A 25,707-nucleotide genomic window follows, 5' to 3' on the forward strand; every position below is an offset into this window, starting at 1 on the left:
ATTGACAGAAGAGCACCATTACTGTGCTAATCAGACAGCTTCTGCTAGAAACGGAGATTTATACCCAAGTCTGAATGTCCTCTTTTGTGGCATACCTGGTAATCTGCTGATCCTGCATTGACAATTGTGACCCAGAGTGATCTGGTTGCAAGCTGAGGTTCAGAGTGAAACTGGGTGAACTGCTAACTCAACCTTCTCCTGAGCTGTCTAGTACCAATATAGCACACTAAAGTCAGAGAAAGAGCTGGTTAAATAATTTGTGCAATGCATCGTGCTTGAAGTTTTAGTTCTGCTTTGCCAAGCATTGTGTTTCAAAACCTTCATGTGTCTTTGAGCTATAAGACACAAACAGATTTGCCAAGGATTGGGTGTTGTTTTGGTCTGACCTTTGTATCTCACAGAACGGTATCTCATGGTGAACAATTACTTTGATTCATTATTACTCTTTGGAGTACTTTCCCCTCTAAGCAACACACTTTTGGATGAAGTAAAATATTAAACCTTTTGAAGCTTAAGTTCAATCACTAGAAATTGAAATAAGCCCTTCATGTTTTATAAAAGGAATTTAAACTTCCATTTATAATGAAAATAGTATTTTAAATTCAGATGTGGTTCTGTTAAAAAAGTTAAATCAAATTAAATTATTTGCTTTGAGGTTAAGGGGTTATTTTTCACAACTGTTATTGCTCTTGGTACTGTATGATTTCTATTGCAAACCCAATGACTTTGAACTAAGAATCCCATATTCAAGTGCTAGCTATTAATTTTCCTTGTATTTTTCTGAAACATTTTAATCAGATCATATAAAGTCAGGCAAATGAGGTAATACACAATATGCATCCACTTTTCACTCTCCATAGTAATTGCTTCAGGTACACTTACCTTCTCAAATACTGTTGCTCTAATTATCTTCTTTTGCAAGCCAGAATCTTTTAACTGCTAAGATTACCTGGAGTCAGAAGCAACATATTACATATCCTCCATATCATCTTTAATAGTGAATTCATATTAATGTAAATAAAGTTTTCCCAAACTAATAAACATAAACATATAATTTGAAATATTTTGAAGTCAAAGGAACAGATACATATGCCTAAATATAATAAGTACTTATGTCTTTTTTTCCAAAATCGTAGTCTATACTGTAGACAAGGCTTTACACACCCAGGTGTGATACTATTTTTTCCCAAATAAACCAACAGTTTCCTCATGTTGCCTACATTGTATTACTGCTCATGTTTTCAGCTTTGGTGACTTGAGTTACTACACTATCAGTGTATATACAAGTACTGGGCCATGTAAAGACTATACTTTTGACTATCCTGAACATAAAATTCAACCTTGCTAACAATGCTTTGGAAGCTTTTTTGGCTTTGGTACAAAATGAAATCCTTTTGAAAGCGTTCTATCCTCTTAACCTGTGAAGAAAGGAGACATAAAATTAAACACCTCTTCTTATACACTCTTATGAGAATCAGTCACTTTGGATATTGCTAAGTTAGATCTTCTAGTTCAAGGAGAAATACATCCATTCAATTTTTTTTCAGATCATGTAGTTTGTTAATTTTCAGGTGTTCTCAGAGCAGGTGCATTTAGATTTTTCAGAAAGATTCTAATTCAGTGGTTAGGGCAGGTAAATTTTCTCTGGGACTTGTATAGTGTTGAACTTGTACTCTGTCCTCTCATTCCTTTGACCAGAACCTCAGTTAAGAATTTGAACGTTGATTGCTTAGTTTTCTTCAGTCTAATTAATGAATTAATTTAATTTATTAGTTGAAATAATGAACATATTTAACTAATTAAAATTATTACTAACACATTCTGGCTTTCTAATGAGATTCCTCTCCTTGCCAAATACATACAAGGGCCCATTTTATCCAAATCATCTTCAAGTCAGAGGACAGGAATGCAGTCTGGAATATCTGGGTTTCATTTTCTTTTGTTAACACAGCATATTCAGTGTAGGCTGGCGCCGTCTGTATTTGCCTCTTTGTATTTCCTCTTTATTCATACAAACCCATTTTTCATTCCTCATGCTTGCTCAGCCAAGGTGTCACTCAATATTGTCATTTATTTCCTCCATTCCACTTGATGATTACAAGCCTTGCAGATACTGAAGTAGTTTTAGTTGATGACTCCTTTCATACTTTCCACTAGTAATTGACAAATCAAGTAGTTAATTGAATAGGCAACTTACATGTGGTGTGATACATTGATTTATCTTAAAAGTCTGCGTAATAGATTTAGCTGTGATTAATTTAAAAGGGGTTGTCCTGTGAGTATATGGCACATTTCTGATCACAATTTATCATCATTTGCTTCAAATAAGGGGTAGAGATAATCTTGGAAAGAGCTTTGTTGGATGGAAGCTGAGTGCTACCCCAGTTGAAAATGCTGACTCATCTCAGTCTTATTTCTGTTTAATTTACACTCAGCACAAAGCAGCAAAAATGCTAAATAGTACCTTGAAAGGAGCAAACGAAAGGTCCTACTTAAATGAGTCCTTGTGAACTATAAGGCTTTGTGAAAGAGGAAAAGTATGTTTTAAAAGGTATAGATAGGAATAGATTTTCACAGAACATGGATGTCGAGATGTTTACCGTGATTTTAGGGACATACGGGTTTTGTTTGTCTAACAGCAGCAGAGCTGAAAAATTGCCAGTAACTCATTTGACGTATTGACTTGGCAGTGGAATGGGGAAGACTGCAGGGTGGTTTATATCTTGGAGCCTGAGAGCCCTTCTGCAGCTTTAGGGCATTTTTGACTTTTAAGATATTGGGATGTTAGCATATACCTGCACCTCTACATAGCTCAGATGGCATCAATGGATTTAGCACCAATTTCTGCCACAGTAACTTTGGCATAATTTCTTGGTGAATTTTTCCTGGGACAAGACCAGTTCATCACTTCTTGTTCCCTTGAAATCAGTAGGGCTTTCCATCAGCAGTAAAATCCAGATTTCACTCAAATGTGTAACAAATGTTTTCAAGCTTTAAATTTGTTGTGTAATTCTTGTTGGCTTTTTTCTCCCATGCTACTGAAATTTAATTAGCATAGCACAGATTATCTTCTAGTCAATATGCAGCATGTTTATAAAAGCTTTTTTTTTTTCTTTTCCTGGTATGTTTCACTGACTGGTAAAATTAATGGTTTTTATCTGTTCAGATGGTTTTTTGGCCCAATCAAAAGAGCAGATGCCGAGAGACAGCTGTCAAGTCCTGGAAACCAGGCAGGAGCCTTCCTAATCCGAGAAAGCGAAAGTCTAAAAGGCGAATACTCACTTTCAGGTATATTCTAGTTTTTCCTCATAAGCAATGTTTAAAAGTTTCCCAGGTGATCTGGACTTTTTCATTTTTGAGAATGATGAACTCTGGGCGTGAAAATGAAATTAAGTTCATAATAATATTTCTTTCCCAGGAGGCTTATGCAGAAAACTTGGCAAGAGTAATTTGAGTTTTTGCTAACATTTTTATAGGCTTTTTTTATTAATATGCTCAGAACAGAAATTAACTTTCTCATGCTTAGTGCTTCTAGTGTGCCACTGCCTTAAAATAGAAACTATTTTCATGATTAAAATGCCAAAAAGTACATTACAGTTGTACGCTGCTGTTCTGATTAGTACACAAAATAAAAATTAACCATGTTGGCAGATATCTGCAGTTAAAGAAAATGAGATTTCTGCTAGAGCATGCCCTTAGGTTTATATTTATTTGTTTTCAGGGGAAAAATGATAGGAAGATCTTCAAAGCTGTACTTAAGAATAACATATTTCATTGAAAAGCTACTTGTAAACATCAGTAGAAAGTTAGACATGATAATGATGGATATTGAAATTTGTAAGTCCTTTCTTTGAATCCAAAAGACTATCAAATAAGGGCACTTATTTGATATAATTGTACTTATTCACAAAAAGATGACGTCGTCTTTTTCATGTTATAGATATTTGTCTTTTTAGATAATAACTGTGATTGTTTCCTGTTTTTTTTTTTTCCCCATGAACTTTTTCTATCAAACATGTCATACAGGTATGAGTAAAGATAATTATGTTACCCCTGAGATAGCAGAGCTATATGCCCAAACTTCCTAATGTGCTTTACTTACACCATTCTTGACATCAGTAGATATCTTGACATCTAGATGTTTGTGAATAAACAGTAAGTTGTCATATAGAATTATGTCAGTAAAATGAGAGGCATCTTGTGCATAACCAGATTCTTTTGTATTGACTCCTTTTCTGCCTGGATGTTTACATGTGAGACACCTGACTGTTACAGAATCACATTAAGCAGCTTAATGACTCCTTTTGACACATTCTTGGTTTCTTTTGCAAATCATAAGAAAATGGTATATACCCCTAATGTCTGTGGTAATGGAAGGGTTAGTTTTTATTGTCAAGACAAAGAAATGTATGTTGCCTGTGGAGTGAAATACAGGGAAGTTTATGGAATAAATGTGATATTTACAGTTCTGGGAGAATTCATTGCATAATCTTCAGCTTGCTCTCCAAGAAGTTTGTTCTTGCCAAGAAGCACTTATAAGAGAGTTAACATCGACAAGGAATCCGACTGCTCCTGAACTGTGACAGAACTGACCCCTGTGGTGCGCACTTTTACCCAAAGACTGTATTATAGCTGCAGACCTTTCAAAATGCTTTTCCTCTATATGCCAACTTACCCCTGCCTTACATGGCTTCAGCTTCAAGTGCTCTTCCAAGGATTTCATTCAAGGACTGGGCTAGCAGGGAAGGATAGATAGGCCTGTATTATCTGCTTAATGCTGAGATTTATTCTTTTTATTATTCTCTGACTGTAGCCTTCTAAAAAAAAGATACAAAATCTTAATTCTTTACCCTGCATCCTGACTAATTCTGTAACAGGAAGGCAGAAGTACTTTATGTAAACTATGAGGTACTGCTGAGAAAAATCTATGAGAATGAAAATAAATATTAGGCCAGCTTTTGTGGTAGAATGAGATTGCCCTTTGATGCTGCTGTTTAATTTTTTTCCTTGCCAATTGTGGATAGAAACTATAGTCTATCTGCTTCAGTATATTTGATTCAATTATAAAAGCTTGTGGTAGACATTTTTCAAGATTCTTGTAAGCTTATCCAGGAACAGGAGATTTGATAATTGCTGAAAACAGCAAGATATCAAACTGTCAATGGGGATTTCTTGCATGCTGGTTTGTTTGATGAATGAAGGGAAGAGTGGTGCTGAAGAGCCTAATATATGTGGGGGCAAGGCTCCAGCTCCAGAAGCCAGCCCTCCTTCATACACAAACATGGCCTGTCCTCTGAGCACGTATGCATATATATATGTGTCATCTCAGATTTATGAAACATCTGTGCTTTTAGGCAGAGAAAGAGAATAAACTCTGAAGCAGTCTGTAGACAGGGAGTATTAATTACATGATTTACCAGTGCTGCTAGATCTTTTAGCAGCTTTCCAGACTTGAACGTAATTTAGCCTCAACATGCTACTTCATCTTGATGAGCTAAATATTATTTGCTGCTCACTGAATAAGCTTGAGTGAATGGCATCTGTTTGTGTTGTGCAAGGTTTTTTGCTTCCAACCTAACAGTATACATAATTGTCTGGACATTGTATGTCCATAATCTCATTACTTACGTTTATTTTTGTGAGAGCTAGTTCATTCGAAAGCAAATGATGAAGTGCATTGTACTGTGGGGAGTACTAATTGGAAGAAAGATTGTTTAGTCCACCAGATGCTATGGAGAAGGCAGTTTTGTGACTTTCTCCTCTTTGTTCCACCAGAAGGAGTTATGAGACACTCAAAGCTGAGGCAGAAAAACAGTGTTTTCTTGAGGAATGTTGGTTCAGAACTGTTTCTTTTCAAAGCTTTTGGATGGCTTCTATCTCCATCACAGCTGATACACCAGCAGGGTAGAAGTCAAACCCTGATGTTTTGGAAATTTTGTGTCCCTTATTTATCTTTCCAATTTTTTCAGTGCAGAAAGAGTAGATCCCAAAATTCCCATCCTCTGTAGGACTGGTTGCATTTGCTTTACCTTCTACTGCTGTTTTGGTTTAATTCCACAGTAGATGATAATGGCTAGAAGAGTGACAACCGGGCTTTCAGAATTAAGGTCTTTAAGGATATATCACAGTTCTCTGTCCAGCCTAACATTTAGGTATAATAAACATAAGAATGAAAAGAAGTTGAAAAGGAAGAGAGATTTTTTTACCCAAGCACCCATAAACTGATTTTACGATTTTCAAGCTGGATTTCATACTAATATGTGCAATGTACTAGAAACTTAATGTTAATGAAAGAAACAAATGGATCTCCTTAGGGGGAAAAAAAAATTAAAAAAATAAATAAACACTACCTTTCATTAAAATGACATTTTTCACTTCTAACTTGACTTGATGGGAAAACTCACAGTTTTTAAGATTTACATGATAAACGACTATTTAAATTAAAACCAAAAAGTCATGTTCAAAGAGGTTTTCCTCATCTGTAAATGGTTAAATGGGAAGCTCATCAAACCAGATGATAGGACACTGAGATGTGTTGCTATAATTTTAAAGTGTTTGACATTTTAAAAATAGGTTTTCCCATTTTAAAAATGCACATGTTGTCGACAGATTTTTATGTTGATGACTCCAGCATCTGGTGTGAAATGTATTAAATTTTAAACATGTTGGTGCCATCTTAGACCTTGCCTCTTTTTAATTAAAAGCCATAATTTAGATGTGCTCAGCTTAATTGAGTGTCATTGCCAATGATAGCAGGAGGCTCTCTACTTCCCCCCTCACTGAATAATGCTATCTGAAAGACCGATTGCATTAAATGACAATGTAAATGTTTTATGTTTTCTTCCATTTTTTTTTTTCCCCATGCTCTTTAAAAAGATTGTGTGTTTTTCTCTAGGCCAGACTGAGTTTCAGCACAGGGAAGAGTAGGTTGTTGTTTAAGGAAGCAGACTGGTAGGAGTGGTAAAATCATGGCCATAGCAGGAGAGCGATTTTGGATCAGCCCCTGCACGGGTTCTGTGCTGGTGAGAGTGATCTCTGAAGCCACCCTCCTCCCACATCCACTTGGCATGGAGAACAAGCACAGCTCCTGTTGGCAGTGCTGCACTGCTAGTGCAGCAGAGGACTGCTGACAGGATAAGTGGTGGAACGCTGGTGGTAATGGTGTCTCGGTGTCCCCTGGATAGATCTGGTGAAGATGTGAATGCTGCTGATGCCGCTATAAATTTTGCTGCCCTGGGGAGGGAGTAGTAAATTATTTATTCTCATTCTTGGGGTGCCAAAACCTACTTCTTCATGGCCCAGCCTTATGAAGATGGGAAGCAGGGAGAGGAGAATGTTTCTGTTAGACTGAAACCATGAAGAAATCTAATGGGGAACTGTGATTCTTTTGGGAAGGACAAGTTGAGGAGAAACCACTTCAGGCTTCAAACCCAGATGCTCTCCAGTTGTGTGAATCTGAAGTTGTGACCCTGTCCTATTTAGCAGTTTGGCACATATGTAGGGAAGACTGAAGGCACTTCCCTGAGTGACACGTACTCTGTTTTGTGTTGGTCACAGGAGGCACACCATGATACAGTGCTGCAAGTGGGCAGTGCAGGATTTGTACAGCTAGAATCAGCCCTGAAATAGAAGTAAACAACCCCATAATAAATATAGCAGTAATCTCAGCTGCTTATCACAAGAAGAAATAGCATCAGTGCAGAAATTCCCTCCAGCTTCTCTACACACATCACTGCCACACCTGGAGACTGCCAGTTTTAAGACTTTAAGCAAGACTCATTTAAGAAATTAAAGCACTTCCTTCAAATCAGCTCTTGCATTAACATTAACTGCTTCACAAATAATGATTATAATGCTGCTAATAAATTAAGTAGGTAGTCAAACTACTGTTGGTAGTGATATACAACTGAGACTGGATTAACAGTCATCCTTCTGGCCTTTTATTCAATGTATCATAAATAGCAATTCATTTGGTCAGATGCATTTCCTGTGAACTTTGGAAAAGTCATTACATTTTCAGCCTGTTGTTACTGAATTACCCTTTCCTTCATTTTGCTTCAGCCCCATTTCTAAATGATACATCACAAAAATATACATGCATTTTATAATTAAAATATATTAATTATGGATGTTAAATTAAAAAGAAATGGAATTTGAAAGGTGCGATGTACTTATCCTCTGGAGTTATATTAACAAACATTCTAATTTCTGGTTCTCATGCAAAATTGCAAGTTCTCGGGTCTCTAAAAATATTACCTATGGCAGATATAAAATCCCCTAGTATTTTCAACAGCTCCTTTATGCCCTCTGGTGGTCTGGGATGACAATCGCACAGTACACTAGGAAAAATATTTGATCTGACATGATAGTACTTAAGGAAGGAGAGTTTTTCCTTTGTAACTTAATCAGTTAAAAGACAAATTATAACTTATATCACCTTTGTTAATTGCATGTAACCAATACTTTTCTCGATTTTTTTCTACATATGATATATAGCTGTCTGCTGTGTCTGTTACTATAACAAAAGTGATTGCCAAACTTCATGGAGTGTTGCCTGTATCAAAGATCTACCAGCTGTAATATGTCCAGAGGAGAACAATAACAATATTGGGCTTTTTTATAATTATCATTTCAAATGTACCATGCTGAGGCTGCTTTTATAATTGAAAAATATTTTAATTTTCTATTAAATTATTTAACTAAGAGACCCCCCTGGTCAACATTACCAAATTGAATATGTTTGCTGGAATTTTGGCTACTGAAATACATACTGCAGGTAAACAGCAGAAGGCCTTTTCCCTATGCCTCCCTTTCGCTTTTCAGACTTCTGTCTTGTGTAAGGGGCTTGAGAACCAGACAATGGTAATCTCCCAAACTGAAGGATGTGGAAGAACCCACCTGGTCTATTGCAAAGGTGTAATGTTTGGTGATGAGAACCAGGATGGCAACTGAGGCAACCTCCTTCCTTTGAGAGCTCTTTCTGCATCCATCTTATTGTTTTAAATGCAGGCTGGGAGACCACTCTGATTTTTCTCCCCTTTTTTAACCTATTGCTACTTGTCTTTTACCAAAATTAGGTGCTTCACATTTAGTCCTACTCCAGTGTTTCTCCTTCTGACCTATTCCCCAAGCTCACTAGATGATTCCCATTTGCCTTTTTTGGTTGATTCTCAGTCTCACTGGTCCCCAACCTGATTAAGCAGGCTGTTTCCCTTCACCTTGCTTCCACACCAGCTCTAACAGGTGACAGAAGTACCCCTCCACACCTTCAAATACTCATCTCACTTAATCTCATTACAGCTTGCTACCATTCCTTGAGCTCTAAGCATTTTTCCACCTGCAATTCCTAGGATCCAAAACCCTCTTTCTCCTGATGCATGTATCTTCTGTTTGAGATGCAGAAAATTTATCACACTACTTATCATTGTTCATTGTTCACTATTAATATTAGAGTTAACAGACATGACATTAGTAGTATCTAAATCCCTTACCCTTCAGTATGTAGCATAAAATCTTCATTGCCCATTGGAAATGGACAGTGATGTCTCAGTCATGGAGTGTTATGCATCAGCAATAAACTCCCCTTCCAGCTCTTCAGAACTGCCCTCTCTGTTGATGCTCAGCCACCACTGCTACTACTGATATTCTTTTAATAAAGGAGATCTTTAAGCTAGTGGTCTCCAAACTTTTTTGATTGTGCACCCTTGTCAATAAAAAGACTTTTGGTCTTAACCCTCATTGTATGTTCATTTATTTATTTTTAAGTTATATACATGTGCTACTGTACTGATAGATTATGTACATTATAGAACATACACACACACACAAAAAGGATGAGAAAGATGAAATAATAAAAAGCATTTTAAAGTATTTATCTTATTTATTAATGGTACAAAAATACTTTTTTCCCCACCCCAATGGATTGTCTTGAGTACTCCCTGGGCTGCATGCAGTCTGCTTTCAACACTGTTACTTAAAGTCATATATGATGGAGACATCAGAAATGGCCATTACAAGCTTAGTATTCCTTAAATAATGCACTAGATGAATGACAGTCCATTTTTTTGTTTATCTGTCTCTGGTCTTTGCTGGTCCAGGTCTACACCAAGCATGCAGTGGTCCAGCCTTCTTTCTGACACATCTAAAGAATGCTCACACAGTCACAGGGGAGGACACTTTGGGTGTCATGAAATGTGTGCAAATAACCTGCAGAGGGTGAGGAGAACAAAGTATTTTTGATTAGGAAAAAACAGATTAGAATAAAACATATTTCAAGGGAAAGAAAGTCACCAGCTACTTGAAACAGAGCATTATTGCCCTGATTTTTACCTATTCCAACCATGCACAAAATGCAGTAAAACCAGTGGAAGATGTGAGTACTTTTCAGAGAATCATGGCCATGGGGAGGTTATATCTGTTTGCTGTAAAATGCCTGTCAGCCCATCAGCTGCTATTTAGAATGTTAACACTGACAAATGAAATATTAAAAACTGATTAAATGGTTACTGTGAATTAGATGCCTCTGGATGGTTTTGCTGTCCTAAATGATGGAAAATATGAGCTGCCTCACAGAAGATGTATTTATGTATTTTTGTGTAAATTCTTATGTTGCAAGCAAGAATCTCCAAACCGGAACAGCTGAAGGCTTATAGGCTAGGTATGTTAAAGTATCTAACTGTGAACTTTAGTTTGAAGAATATTTTTCTAGCTGTCATCTTTGAAACTAAAATAAATTATTTGAAGGTCCTCATAAATATATTTAGGAACTTTATGACACTTTGGCCATAGGCTATATTGTACCACTGCTATAATTCTTGGAAACTTAATATGTTTAAATTTTCTTAGTTTTTGATGGTGTGTCTGTAAAGCACTACAGGATCAGAAAGCTGGATGAAGGAGGCTTTTTCCTAAGCAGAAGGAAAACTTTCAAAACTCTGAATGAGTTTGTTGACTATTATAGTAAGAACAGTGATGGCCTCTGCGTCGTGCTTGGAAAGCCATGCCCAAAGGTAAGAGTGGATGCTGCACTGTGCAATGCATTTTTTGCAAGCTAACTCATCAGAGATCAGGCAGAAGGTGTTAACCCCATATCTGCTTCTACCAGTTCAAAATGTTGATGATCTGCTTATTTTCAGAAAGTTCTGGGTAGCCCTACTCTTTCATTCTTGAAGCTGACATGTTAATAATAAAACACTATGATGTTTTGGACAAACTGTCACGTAATGTAGGAGAAAATATGCCAAATCATGATTTATGAATACCTTTTTATAAGTGTATATGGGGATGAAATCTCCAACATCATAACTCTAGTTGTCCATAAGTAATTACAGACATAAAACCACAAGGTTCAGGCAAGCAATTCGCCACTGTTCAAAAAGCTTGCTAGAGGGATGATTTCTAATTTTTACTTTTAATGGCAGGGTATTTTCTTTGTAGTATTTCCTATTTCTCACAAAAAAATACTCAGGATGTGGGCTGTATTTTATGTTCTCATCTCACTTTATCACATGTGTGAGTGAGATAAATAAAGGAAACTTTATTTATATCAGTTATGACTTTACATGACATAGTTAACAATGACTTGTATATGCTGTTGAAAAAATATTAGAAGTATCAATTACTGTATTATTTACTTTCCTTTACCAGGTACAAATTCCCACTACTTTTGATTTGTCATATAAAACTGTTGATCAGTGGGAGATAGACCGAAAATCTCTGAATTTTTTGAAAAAATTAGGATCTGGCCAGTTTGGTGAGGTATGGGAAGGACTGTGGAATAATACCACCCCCGTGGCAATCAAAACACTAAAACCAGGTATGTGAATTACTCTTATATGCTAATAATGTGAAATACTAGCAAGGGTGTTCCTTTATTTTTAAAATGCTGCTGAACAGACAGCCTTTTTGTATATGCAACCATTCTTAAAATCCATGCACTTAAACGTGAAGGTTAGTACAGCTCAAGGTCCAGATATTTTTTGGCATTTTGGATTAAAATTTTGTAAAGTTTTCTATTTCCATATGAACTGAAATCATTCAACATTGCAGTGTTCAAGACCAGATTGGACGAAGCCTTGGGTGATATGGTTTAGTGAGAGGTGTCCCTGCCCATGGCAGGGGGGTTGGAACTTGATGATCTTAAGGTCCTTTCCAACCCTAACTATTCTATGATTCTATCTATATTACATAAAAAGGCAGCCCCAGCAAGGACATCTCTTTTGTATGATCCTTGGGAATTGATATGGTATGAAGACAGGCTAGCTGTGGAGAAGAGAAGGCTGTGTGGAGTCAGCCTTGCCCATAGGGATGCAGACTCTTCATTAGAGACTGTAGTGATTGACGGGTTCAAACTTAAACAGGGGAAGTTTAGATTGGATATAGGATTCTTTCCTGTTAGGGTGGTGAGGCACTGGAATGGGTTGCCCAGGGAGGTTGTGAATGCTCCATCCCTGGCAGTGTTCAAGACCAGGTTGGACGAGGCCTTGGGTGATATGGTTTAGTGTGAGGTGTCCCTGCCCATGGCAGGGGGTTTGGAACTAGATGATCTTAAGGTCCTTTCCAACCCTAACTATTCTATGATTCTATGATTCTATGACTTCATTTCATCAATTTACTACTGGTTTGTCACCTGCAGAATTTCTTCTACTGCCTTAAATGCTATATTATAATGATTCCTTTGGTAATATAGAATACGTACTATGTTCAGTTTGTATTTAAGAAGTGCTTTAATGTTAATATTGATCAATTACAATTTCTCAATGTTTTTAATACCCAATATTTGCATATAATATAGGCTTGTTACTGATAAAGCTTTTAACATTTTTCTTAATTATTTTTCATTTACTTCAAGTAATTTGTGCATTGTAACTTGACAACATTAAATACTTGCCAGCAGATGGCAAGAACCACATAGATAGGTGTCGTGGTTTAAACCACAAGAAGAAGAATGGTAGCCTGGATGATATATGTTTTTTTTTAAAAAGATATAATATAATGAGCTGCGGTTAATTACAAAAGCTTGTGCTGGGCATTAATGATCATGTTTCAGGAAGCAGAACAGATTCAGATCTTTGATTCAGAAATAACAATATGCCTGAGCTCTGCTTGAATGGTTTCCTGAACAAGGAGGAATTTAAGCATGTGGTTTAGGACTATCTTGTATCAGGTTATTGTTTGTGTTTTGGGACTTGCAAATCAAAAGCAAAAAGAAGCACTTTTTTTTTTCTGTTTAACTGAAATTAGAGAAATTGCTCAGACTAAGAAACCCCTTCTACTGCGGTACTTTTTGTAGTATAGCAGTTCAGCTGGGAAAAAGGGTTGTTTAATCAATACTTTTTCCATCTCTTTTTTTTTTTTACTCTAGTCTGACTCCTGTTAAGGTCAACAGTAGTAGTCTTATTGATTTCACAGTGTGTTATACTAAGTTAGGGAAGATACAAGCTCCACCTGGATGTGATTGCAGTTTGTGATCCAATACTGTGATAAGGAAATAGCGCATTGCATTTAGTGGCACTTAGAATGAAGACTTTGATTATTAAAAACATCTTGATAAATTGGGTAGGTGATACTGAGTCTCCTATCACTGTAGCTTGTGAACTATCTCATTCTACAAATCCAGTTCAAACAGTCTCACATGGAAGCATTTAACCTTGTAGTACACTTCTCTAGGGAATTATCCTCCTCTACACAATGTTTTTCACCACTTGGGGTGCCTTACTGTAATCAGTTAGCACACTGGTTTTGCATAGCTTGTTCTCATTTTACTCATGAGCAATAACATTTCAATAATTAAATATCCTCACCCTAATCTAAGTGAATGCTTAGTTTGATACTAATAAAATTACAGCAGAGGCTAGGTTTGACAATTTTATTCATCATAATATAAAGATGATAAGTGAATGGAAAAGAGTAGTTCTATGATTGTATGATTCTATTCTATGATTCTATGAGTAATCAAGGAATACATTATGTTATATGTTGTTGACTGAAGCTTCCAATATTCACATAGTTGATATTTCAGGCTTCAAGTGTAACACACTGTAAAATGACCATGTCCTGTTGCTTGGCTCAAAGATCTAAATCTTTAAACTGGGGGAGTAAGGAGTGTATTTTAAATCAAAATCTCTTTGCTAAGCCTGCTTTACAGTATACACCTGCTGGAAAAAGAAAGTCATCAGAACAACAGAGGAATGTGATAAACAGAGTATTCTGTCAAATATTGGGGACTGAGATAGAGAGGGTTCTATTAATATGGCTTTACCTCAATAGAAATTGTAACATGGAACCATGCTGTCCTGGGCGCCTTTCTCAAGGTCACAGTCCTTTTCTTGCCACCTGATGATCTGCATTCTGTTATGTTTAATAAATAAGATATACAAATAGGAAAATAATAAAAATAGAGTGCACTGAGATAAGAGTGATGGTATATTGAAAATGTGGGATCTGAGCATGACGTGAATGGTATGGAATAAGGGGTGGATAATGTCCTGGGTTCAGCAGTAGAAGTCGTTTTTCCCCTTCTTGGTAGCTGGTGTAGTGCAGTGTTTTGACTTTCAGCTCGGGAACAGAGCTGATAACAAGCGATGTTTTGGTTTGGCCAAGGACTTTGTGAGCCTCATGCTCTGCCAGGGAGGAGGGGAAGCCAGGAGGAACCAGAGACAGGACACCTGACCCAAACTGACCAAAGAGGTATTCCATACCACAGCACGTCATGCCCAGGATGTAACTGGGAGTGACCCGGAAGGACAGGGGTTTCCGGGTGGAGCTCGTTTCTCTTGGCCGGTGGTATCGTATTCTCTTCCCTTGTTATTTTCCCTTATCATTGTTGTAGCTGATAGTAGCGGTGGTGATTTGTTGCTGGACTGTTTTTGTCTCAACCCGTGGGAGTTGCATTCTTTTCGATTCTCCTCTCCGTCCCTCCGAGAGCAGGGGGAGGGCAAGAAAGGGGGGGAAGTGAGTGAACGAGTTACCTGACTGGGTTTAAACCACGACACATGCTCTCTTTACCAAGTTGGAGCAGGTTAGTCAAGTAAGGTAATCAGATAGCAGACAATATAGAAGAACAAAGTGAAACCAGTACATCGCAGATTTATAGGCTTGAAGAATAGAAGAGATTTTGGGTATTGTGAGTTTTTCTGTTGAGCATTACGTTGCAGTGTGCATCTGTTCTATATCATGTATAGTCTGAATATTTTGCTGGCTTATGCCATTTCACTTCACCCTTCTGCTGAGATAGAGTATTTATATTTAATCAAAACACAGCTTATTCTTGGCTATATAACAAGTAGAAATCTTCAAGTCCTGAGATGGAGGCACAAAGAGAAGTTACCTCTGCTGTCTTTGACAGTTTCTATCAATGGTGTATCACTACATCTGTAAGAATGTGGGTCTGATTTCTCATCTGGATTTACCCGATGTCTTCTCTTTGACTCTTGTTATGTCTTCTTGTGATAAAATAAAAGCTTCCATGTATGCATTATTTTTCTTGTTCTAAGTGTATATACAGAGTGAGTTAAATCAATTTTCAATTGTCTTTAGAGAGGCTAATTATAGTTTCTTGTTAAATGGTATTCCTATTTTTCAAGCAGTTTTTCTGAACTTACACTAATTTAGCTATTGCTGCTAAAAGGCATAAAATGGTTGTGTTTAGATACATGGCCTTCCAACATGTAGGAAAAATTAAACTTCCAGAATTCTCATGATGGATTTTTTCCAGAGCCAGTTCTCACTTGATGCAAATGTGTCATTCCTGCCTTGTGAATAATTAGGGTATTCAGAAATCTGTTTCCATTCCAATTTGAAGCAAGAGCCAATTCTTCACATATTGCACACAAACTGGAAATTTCACAAGTCTTTCTTTCAGAAACATTGAGGCATAGCATATTAGTTACATTTCCCTATTTTTAGGCATCTAACATCTTAGATATGTCAGGCTTTTTTAATAATTAGTGGGAAGAAATAAGTACTTACACGTCAGGTAAATCAAACTATAGATTAGAAATGTACATTATAATGGGAGAATAACATGTTATTAAAGCATGTTTCTTTCCATTGATTGTAAAGTCTGGGTGACTAGCTCAGGTCTAGGCATCTGAAAAATGGCCTACAGTTGGAGGAGGCAAATTCAGCTACCAGCAGTGTTCTGCAGTTCCACAGAATTTACAAACGTACTAAAACTGATGAAAATGTTGAGCTGGTGGAGCCTATGAGATCTTAAAGCGGTCAGCCTTGGAACCCTCTGACCAGGAGCTGCAGAAGGATTTGGTTCCTAAGGAAGCCACAGAAAATGCCTTCTGATGAACCTGGGGGGTGTGTGTGTGTTACCACCTGCCTTTATGATTAGGGAGTATCTAGTTTAAGCAGCTTCAGTGTTTGGGGTCTGCAGTCTACTGGCTATGAACAACGGCTCCAGGCACAGTCCTCATAGATTGTAAGGGAAATTTTGAAGGAGAAAGAACTCAACCAGAGATGTTTTCCAATTTAATGAACAGTCTTTTTTCAACACATTCCTGTTTCTGCCAGCACTTTGTTGCCCATCTCTAAACAGAATGTTCAATACTTCATTATCAAGAATATCAGAAGATGAAATCTATTTATCCAAGACCAGTTTCCCTCCCCTGACTCTTTGGAGACTTCCATCAAGAGCCAGTAGTGGATTATGGAGACCTTCAGAACGTGAGAATGATTAGTCTGCAATCTTTGTATTTATGGACGATTTCAATTAATCTTGCAAGAAGAATCACAAGACTCATGATTAAATTAGTCTTTTGGTGTAGTGGGTTGACCCTGGCTGGATGCCAGGTGCCCACCAAAGCTGCTCTGTCACTCCTCTCCTTGGCCGGACAAGGGAGAGAAAATATTACAAAAGGCTCATGGGTCAAGATAAGAACAGGGAGAGATCACTCACCAATTACTGTCACAGGCAAAACAGACTTGATCTGGGGAAATCAATTTAATTATTACAAATGAAATCAGAATAGGATAATGAGAAATAAGAACTAAATCTTAAAAACACCTTCCCCCCACCTTTCTTCACAGGCTTAACTTCACTCCTGAATCCTTTAGCTTCTCCTCCACAGTAGCACAAGGAGGATGGGGAATAGGGCTGTGGTCAGTTCATCACACATTTTCTCTGCTGCTACTTCCTCCTCATGGGGACAGCTCCTCACACTCTTTCCCTTCTTCAGGATGGGGTCCTTCCCACAGGAGAGAGTCCCCCCATGAACTTCTCCAACGTGAGTTCTTCGACGAGCTCCAGTTCTTCATGAACTGCTCCAGTGTGAGTCACTTCCATGGGTGCAGTCCTTCAGGAACAGGCTGCTCCAGCATGGGTCCCTTCCATGGGTGCAGTCCTTCTGCTCCAGTGTGAGTGGCCCACAGGGTCACAAGTTCTGCAGCAAGCCTGCTGCAGTGTGGGCTCCTCTCTCCATGAGGCCACAGTGCCAGCCAGGAGCCTGCTCCAGCATAGGCTTCCCGTGGAGTCACATCCTCCTTCAGGCATCCCCCTGCTCTGGTGTGGGGTCCTCCATGGGCTGCAGGTGGAGATGTGCTCCATCATGGATCTCCATGGGCTGCAGGGGCACAGGGGCCTCACCATGGTCTGCACCACAGGCTGCAGGGGAATCTCTGCTCTGGTGCCTGGAGCATCTCTTACCCTCCTTCTACACTGACCCTGCTGTCTTGCAGGGCTGTTGCTCTCACATATTCTCACTCCTCTCTCCAGCTGCAGTTTCTATGGTGCAGGTGGTTTTGGTTTGTTTGTTTTTTTTTTTTCTCTTAAATATGTTATCCCAGAGGTGCCACCATTGTCACTGATGGGCTCAGCCTTGGCCAGCAGTGAGTGCATCTTGGAGCTGGCTGGCATTGGCTTTATTGGACATGGCGGAAGCTTCTGTCAGCTTTTCACAGAAGCCACCCCTCTAGCCCCACCTCTACCAAAACCTTGCTGTGCAAACCCAATACTTTATAACCCCACCTCGGTGAATCACATATTTAAGAATGTTCATGAAAATCTACACTGATCACACTAACTTCGCAAACTTCTCTCACATCAACAAAAACAGTTCCCCACACCAAAATCGAAATAATATCATAACAGCACCAAAGTGGACAATTTAGACACAGCCTTGTGCCTTCACCACAATCACAATAACTGATACTCCGTACCATTCCCAAATGAAATTCTCAAAATTCAGTCCATGTTTTGCCTGTTACCTCTCTGAATCCTTATTGCAATCTGTTGATTACAGTGATTACACAAAAAAGCAGTAGTAATGTGATGCCTCATTCTTTTTGTTCACTGGTGGTTTTGACTCCACTTTGGAGACATTAGTGACACTTTACCAGCAAAAACATAGTGATGAATGTGTGAATGAAAAAACCAAAACACAAGAACATCTTCGCCTTAAGGATCATCTCTGACTTTTAAGTTGTTGACCCACAGTCATCAAAGAGGTGTAGGGATCAGCAGATAGAAAAAATAGGAAAATTGCTGTTTCTGTTCTTGGCTTTGCACACCACTGTCTTGCTGTAGGTCCCTGGACATGTCATTTCACATTTCTGTTTTTATTTCCTCACTGTGACATTATTTTTTCTATTTAAGTGGAAATCATTGCAGCAGGGATTTGCTCTTTGTCCTGTGCTGAGTGTGATGGGTTCTCTAGAATCTATTGTCTGGAGTAGCTTGCTTCTCCAACTGTCAGCATGTAAAGCAGACATCTATCATCACCAATTAATCCTATCTGAGAAAGTTCCTTATGCCTATTCAAGTTGACAGATGCATTTGTCATTACCACATTGTAAAGCATCTCCCATGCTTCTCTCTTTGCATGGAAATTGCCCAAGCATGATTTTTTATTTTTTATTTTTCAGGAGGCTTTCCCAAAATAGTCTCTGGTTGGTGCTGTCAGTGGAGGCTTTAATAATATTTTCAGTTCTTCAATATGTCATCTCTTTAGTGCATACGCATACGCAGTGTAAAATGCTCTGCAATCAGGAAAGCCGCTCAGTTTCCCTGAAAAGAAGAAACTCTTTTATTCCATTTAGTTCAGTACCTAACCTTACACTAAGTTGTAATTTCACTGCTGTATGGTGAGAAAGCTGCTTGGGGATTGTTAGGTACCTGAGATATTCTCCTGTAAATGTGCATAGTTTACATTCAGTCTCTTGTGTTACCGAAAACTTGGTCTTTTTAATGTTATATTTCTTTATTACACATAATCTTATTCAGAAGATTGCAACATACGCTCAGGGTACTCTGCACATTAATTCATTTTGAATAAACTTATTCAGAAAGCAAGGTTGCTCTGAAGGCCAAGGGTAGTCTGAAGTCATTTGGGAAAGTTTATTGAAAGTTGCAAACAAAGGGAGGCTTTTGTTAAATATTTAAGGTCCACTCAGCTTTAGGCCAGTGAAAGCTGGAAAATGGCTGACCTTTCTCTAACTCATTTCCACATTATGAGTCTTCATCTTATACAGTGAAGTGTTCTCAATACTGGAAAAAAATTTTCAGAAAGAAAGTAATCAGAAGTGGTATTACTGGCTTTAAGTAGGCTTAAAGTAGAGGCAAAGTAGAGGCAAAGCAGTGCATCATAGAACGCATTAAAGAAACAAATTCCAACATTTTATTCTTAGGGACTCTGACATTTACAAAAGCATTTTTCATTCAAAAACCAAATTATTAAAACTTTATTTTTTCGGTATTCATCATTCTGCTCCTAATTGGTGTCTTTTACAATGGATACTTGTTTCAGTAGAGGCTTCTGTTGACTAGTTGGTTTTTGATCAGGTGGTTTCTACTTACAGTAATCTGCTCTTGATACTGTTTACCACTTGCTGCTGAAAACATGCTTCATCAAAACCACATTAATTCAACTACGAACTAAGGAAAAAAAGTCCAGTTATCTGAAACTCCAGGTGGCATATATTTTATATATTTCACTTATATAAACTTCCTCAAAGAAATGCATGGGAACTTCTTTGGCACTATTGTGACAGGCTTTATCTATTGTTTATAATAATCATGTTTGCTTGGGTTTAGAAGCAGTTTCTACTTTGCTTATCTAGTTGCTAAAAGCTAATCTTGGACAAAACACTGATAAAGACACTTTTTTCAGTCAGCATCCAACCAACTTATTAACTACAGTATAAGAGCTACAGGGCTCTGAGGGGTTTTGGTCACTGCTACTTGTGCTATTTAAAGATATGAACAAAATAAAACCAGAGGTTACATAGGCTCTTTAAAATATGCAGGGAATACTAAGTGATCTTTGTCACTGGTTATCATTATTACAATCAATTACTTCTGCAAAGTAAAGAAGGATTTGCTGCTCTTTGGATAATAGAATACTTCCCTCCTGATAAATTTATTGGAAGTTGTCGTATGTGAAAAACATGTTGCTTGGTTTCAGTTGTTGGAAGAATTTTATAACATGATTAAACTCAGAGATTCCTTCTAGGCAAACTTTGATGATGGGAACAAATCAGACTGTCATTTTCTGTGGTATGAAGAAATCCTGTATAATGATCCATAGAGGAGGGAAGGTTATGTGGTAGACCCCAAGTTAGTATATACTCTATCCTTTTTAGGATCAACTTGTCTAATTTTGGCACTGATGTTAAATCACTTGTCATGCTTATGCATTTACCTTTAGAGGCAGAATACTTCATACCATGCAGCTTCTTTATAGACTTTAGGGTGATTTCCATGACAAATGCATATATCTTATAAAGAGTAAGGAAATGGAACACAGTATTAAATCAGTACTAAGGTGAGTCCAAACTCTATAAACACAACCCTAGTTTTTTATTTCACAACCTAAGATTGGTGTAAAGTTCAAACAGAGCAGTAAAGAATGTGCTGCTTTAAACAGGAAAAGGTCATAACATTAGCATTGCAGATGTGTTTTTCCACCTGACTGTCCTGATCTCTGTTTTATCCAGACCAAATATGAGTCATTTGCTTTTCATGCAAGCCACCACTTTCCTACGACAGTGACAAAAAGAAACGGGTATAGCCTGTACCTACTTAGATGTATTACTGGCTGCTATCCATTTATTGATAGCATGGAAATCCATTAACTTTCACCATTCCTCCTAAGGGCATGCTACACAGTATTGTCAAATTGGACCCCATGGGATTGCCAAGGAAAATATGAGGACACGGGAGAGAAGCACCTTTCTCGTGCAATAATCTTTGCTCTCATAAGTTACAAAGTCAAGTGGCTCTTTTTTCATAAAGTCTGTATCAGAAGCATTTCTGAGTCATTCCTTTTGCATTGATACAAGGTTCTGAAATCACACATCATTGCTATGCTTTGGAAAATAGGTTGGAGCACTTTTCAGGAGGTGATGTTCAAGGTAGATGCTAGGGCGAAGGTGCCTGTGCTGATTTACAAGTGCATTCTGTAGAACAGATTTTCTGCTGCAGTTTTATTGCTGAGCCATTTAGCATCCTCCCAGCATTTTGCTTCATTTAAACATTCATGTTTGGAACAGAGCCAAACTCCCAAATGAACCTTATTGGTTACCTAATGTTAAAAAAAAAAACAAAATAAAGACTCTTGCAGCTTTGGCTTCTCAAATGACTCATTCTGCTTACACTAAGAAAAGAGTTTGTTTTCAAATGTGGCATAGAGCAAACTAGACTTGGGTACATTTCCCCTTCCCACCTAGACTGTAGACTTTTCTTAATGAAGCTGTTTTGATTTGGGGAAGGAAATATTTGACTAGTTGGATAATTTCACATTTATTTCTACAAATATTGTGAGGTAGATTTTATTTACCATCTTCCTCAAACATCTGAGAATATCTGATCTCTACTGGATCATTCACAGAGAAAGCTCTGCTTCTTAATTTGTGTATACTTTTTCTAATCAATTCCCTACTCAGGACATATGAGCTCTAATGCTGAACATGACACTGATTTTAACTCCCTGTGCCATTTCTGTATGGTTTCTTTGATACAGTGTATGATCTAGAGATATTATGACCTGATCTAACAATTAAAAAGTTGGAATCATTGCCCATTAAGATACTTCTTCATTTAAGGGAACGTAAAATTAGTGTTACATCTATGCAGACATTGGGATTTCTAATAAGGTTGCTATTATGTGAATCTTAGTTTTTCTTATTTATTTATATAAATGCACACATCTACTCCTTATATGCGAACATGATTTCAATGCTTTCAGGCTTTGATGGCTGAAGCAGAAAAAATGGCGCAATAAATTCTTATTGAAGCACTATTTTTCAGTCAGAAATTTTATGTTCATTACCTAGGTACTCTTTCCTCAGTCTTCGGTCATTTCATTAACCAGCTGTAACATAGTTGTTTGCTTAAATTATATCAGTTAACAGTCTATCCTCACTTTTTTTCCTGTTCGGTGGAGGGCAGGGGGTGGTTAATTTTAGCCTTTATATTTCTGGAGGCTGGAACACATATGTTCTCTGTCCCTGAGCAACTGGTATGGACATTAACTGTTTATTTCCGCTGCACTGTCTGTTTTCTGGGGGAACTGTGAAGATTTGAGATGCTAATGTACTTTGAAAGACAGAAAACAATCTCAGTTATTCTCTTAAGACTGCCAGGCTGGTAGGAAGGCCTTTAATAACCTCAGCTTATGTTTTGTTATATGCTGTTGTTTCAGGTTCAATGGATCCAAAAGACTTTCTGAGGGAAGCACAAATAATGAAGAACTTGAGACATCCAAAGCTTATACAGCTTTATGCTGTCTGCACTTTGGAGGACCCAATTTACATTATTACTGAGCTGATGAGATATGGAAGTCTTCTCGAATACCTTCAAAGTAAGCAAATGGCTATAAACTCATTTCAAGGGGTGTTACAGCTGACAGTTTAGTAAATACACTAACATAAAGACAGAAGTACAGCACTCTGATTTAATACAAAGGCTACACTATTCGTCATGTGTAGGGATGAGAAAAGAGGAAAGAAAGAGGTTTATGATTTTTTGGCATGCCAAAGTATTTTCACAGTTTGAATCCTGCCTTATAATGACCCACATTTTTTCACCCTGTTCTATGAGTAGATGAGAACATACACTGACAGAAGAAAACTATAAGCATCCAGAAGGATAGGTTATTGTATTTGACATGAAATAGAGGCACTTCCCCAAAATGTACTTAACAGCTTTGAAATCTATTACTAGGCAGGGATAGCCTTTCACTGTGAATTTGTCCCTTGCCTATCGCATCAGGGCTTTTATTTCAGCAGCACTTCAAAGTGCTCTTTTGAAGGCAAATAATAATTAAAAATAAAGTTGTACAGCATGAAGCAGACTAGCATAATGATTGCACTTCAAGTTCACCCCTGCTATTGAGAAATGCTTGATTCTAGTTTTATCTGTTTTCAGTTTAGCAGATGTCTCTGAGGTGCTAAATGTCTTTAAGGCTGTCACTATCTCTTGAAGACAAAATGTTCACTGCAATTGTCTTGCTAATTTTTTTTTTTTTTCTCTCCAGCCCATAAGGCAGAGCCCTGCTAAATACCACAAACAGTATTTACCATGTCACATGCCTTCTGCCATCTTCTCTCTGGAACCATTTTTTAAGTGAGGCTGAGACCAGGAACAATTACAGCAATAGAAATCTCTGGTAGAGTGACAGCCTCACCAAGGAATGGGCTGCATTGAGCTTGGACCGGACCAATTACAGCCTTTTTTTTTAGTGGCCACAGGTAGCAATGCACAAATTTCCTCTAAATTCTTGTGTTTGGTTCCTTTGAGAGCAGATTACTACTTACCTGATTGAAAGAGCCTGGCACATCAGGAAATGATTGCTGTGCATTAAAACATTTATTGCACCACAGAAATAGCTCTGAGAAAGACAGGATGAGTCACAACTATTGCAGAGGTGCAAATTAGCCTGTTTGTGCACAGAGTACAACATGTCCAGGACGCATCAGCTCTGCAGCCTGTGTGTGGATCAGCTGCCAGCAGCTGCACAGCAGCTGCACAGCAGCTTCCCTTGCTGTGGGCAATGCATGTATGTGGTCTGATCTTTGCCCAAATGCTCATTCCTGTAGCCCTGGAGAGATCGAGGAAAGTCAGCTGGTTTCCAGGCGGCTGTCAAGATAACTGTAAAAATGATGAGTTGAAACCCACACTAATGGTATGTCTCCTTGTCTGATGGCCTGTTCACAGGGAGATAAAGAGAGCTGAGAGGAGGAGGCAGAGATCCAGGTGCTTTGTTAAATGTTAGTCAGAGAAAAGTTGTTGTCGTCAATAAGAGTAATAAGGAAAGAGATTTGAAGTTTGCGTAAAGCCCTGTGACTCAAAGTGATCTGTATTGGCTGGTGATCAGTGCACAGATCCTGATAAGCTTTCTTGATACTCAGCCACTGCAGGAAGATATTTCCAGAAGGCTACTGGGTTTCTTTGTGCACTATGGGTAAATATGGCAAACTACTAAAAACTAACTAATAGAAGGGAAGTCCAGAGATTGTTCTTTGGTCAAGTTTCCCCTCCTAGAAATGCATGGTATGTTTTTCCAGCTTTAAAAATCTCTACTATTTCATGCATAGTGACTATCGCGTACCACCATAATGACAGCTACTTAATAATGACGGGCATGTGAATTCCCTGTGCACCCTGTAAATGTACTTTGGGATACTTCCTGATGAACACTGCTATGCAGAGTTATTGAGCTGCCACCAATATGAGAAAAATGCTACTGAAACCTTTTCTTTGTTATTAAATGTGAATGAAATTGTCATAGAATGTATGAGTGTTTTTATCAAGTCTGATAGACCTGGGGCTTGTTCTGGCAGGGACACAGTCTTGAGGTTCAGTGAATTATTACAGAGGCAATGCTCTCAAATGGAGAAAGTGCTGCTTATTTATTTATTTATTTATTTATTTATTTAATGTCAGACATCTGTCAATGAGAATATTTTCCTGTCTTGCCTATATGAGAAGTTGTGAAGGATTGCTTAGAACAGGGTGTAGACCCTAAGCCTTCTTTAATATTTTCTCTAATAAATTTTTCATATAGGGGCAATAGTTTTGTCAAAAAATATTAGTAAAAAAGCACATGGAGGCAGTACATTTTCTTTATAGGATAAAGAATAAGTCATGGAAGGTTTTATAAATTCACCAGTAGTGCCTGGGTTTGAGTGTGGAAGTTATATTAACTTTATTCTTTTGTTGCAGTTTTTCCTCCTTTAAAAAACTTTAAAACAAGCTGAAGTACATGTATACCCATATGAATACAGCTGTTAACTTTTCTGACCTGCTCTGAACTAGCTACATGGGAGCTGGCTCTGGTCTGGAAAACTCTGTAGTTGCACTAATGTAGTCCTGTGCTTGAACTTGTGTGCTTGGCTGGCCCAACCTGGAGTTTTGGCAGTATAGTCAGAAAATTCTGTGAGACAACTGTACATGATTTGGACTTCAGATCCCAGAGAGAATTGTGCTTTCATCCTCTATCTTTGTGCAGTTTGCAGCTCCTGGTCAGCTGAGGCTCCTCCTTATAGCTTCTCCTTCTTTAGCTCCAGAGCAGTAGCAGCGCCGAACCAGCTCACACAGACAAACCCTCCAAGGAATACTGCAGCATCCAGAGCAATTGTGGCCTCTTCCCCTCCTCAGCCCATATGCTAAAGGCAGTAGACCAGCCTGGTCTGGGGTACCAAACAAGCCACAATGGAATTAAAAATCTTTCAGCTGCAACTTCACCATTAGATGTGGATCTC

The 25,707-nt window shown here is 38.0% G+C and overlaps 1 protein-coding gene across 1 annotated transcript in view; it reads left to right on the forward strand.

Moving 5' to 3' along the window:
- Positions 1–25,707, forward strand: part of FRK (fyn related Src family tyrosine kinase) — a 55,026-nt gene that overhangs the window by 21,612 nt on the left and 7,707 nt on the right. Inside the window, exons 2-5 of the mRNA XM_062632474.1 lie at positions 3,167–3,288; positions 10,846–11,009; positions 11,647–11,815; positions 22,647–22,805. Of these exons, the coding sequence (XP_062488458.1) occupies positions 3,167–3,288; positions 10,846–11,009; positions 11,647–11,815; positions 22,647–22,805 (614 nt within the window). The remainder of the gene's footprint in view (positions 1–3,166; positions 3,289–10,845; positions 11,010–11,646; positions 11,816–22,646; positions 22,806–25,707) is intronic.

The sequence above is a fragment of the Pezoporus occidentalis genome, unplaced genomic scaffold (genome assembly GCF_034315485.1).
Source record: "Pezoporus occidentalis ecotype Australia unplaced genomic scaffold, CSIRO_AGI_Poc_V1 ctg39, whole genome shotgun sequence".
Lineage (NCBI taxonomy): Eukaryota > Metazoa > Chordata > Aves > Psittaciformes > Psittacidae > Pezoporus > Pezoporus occidentalis.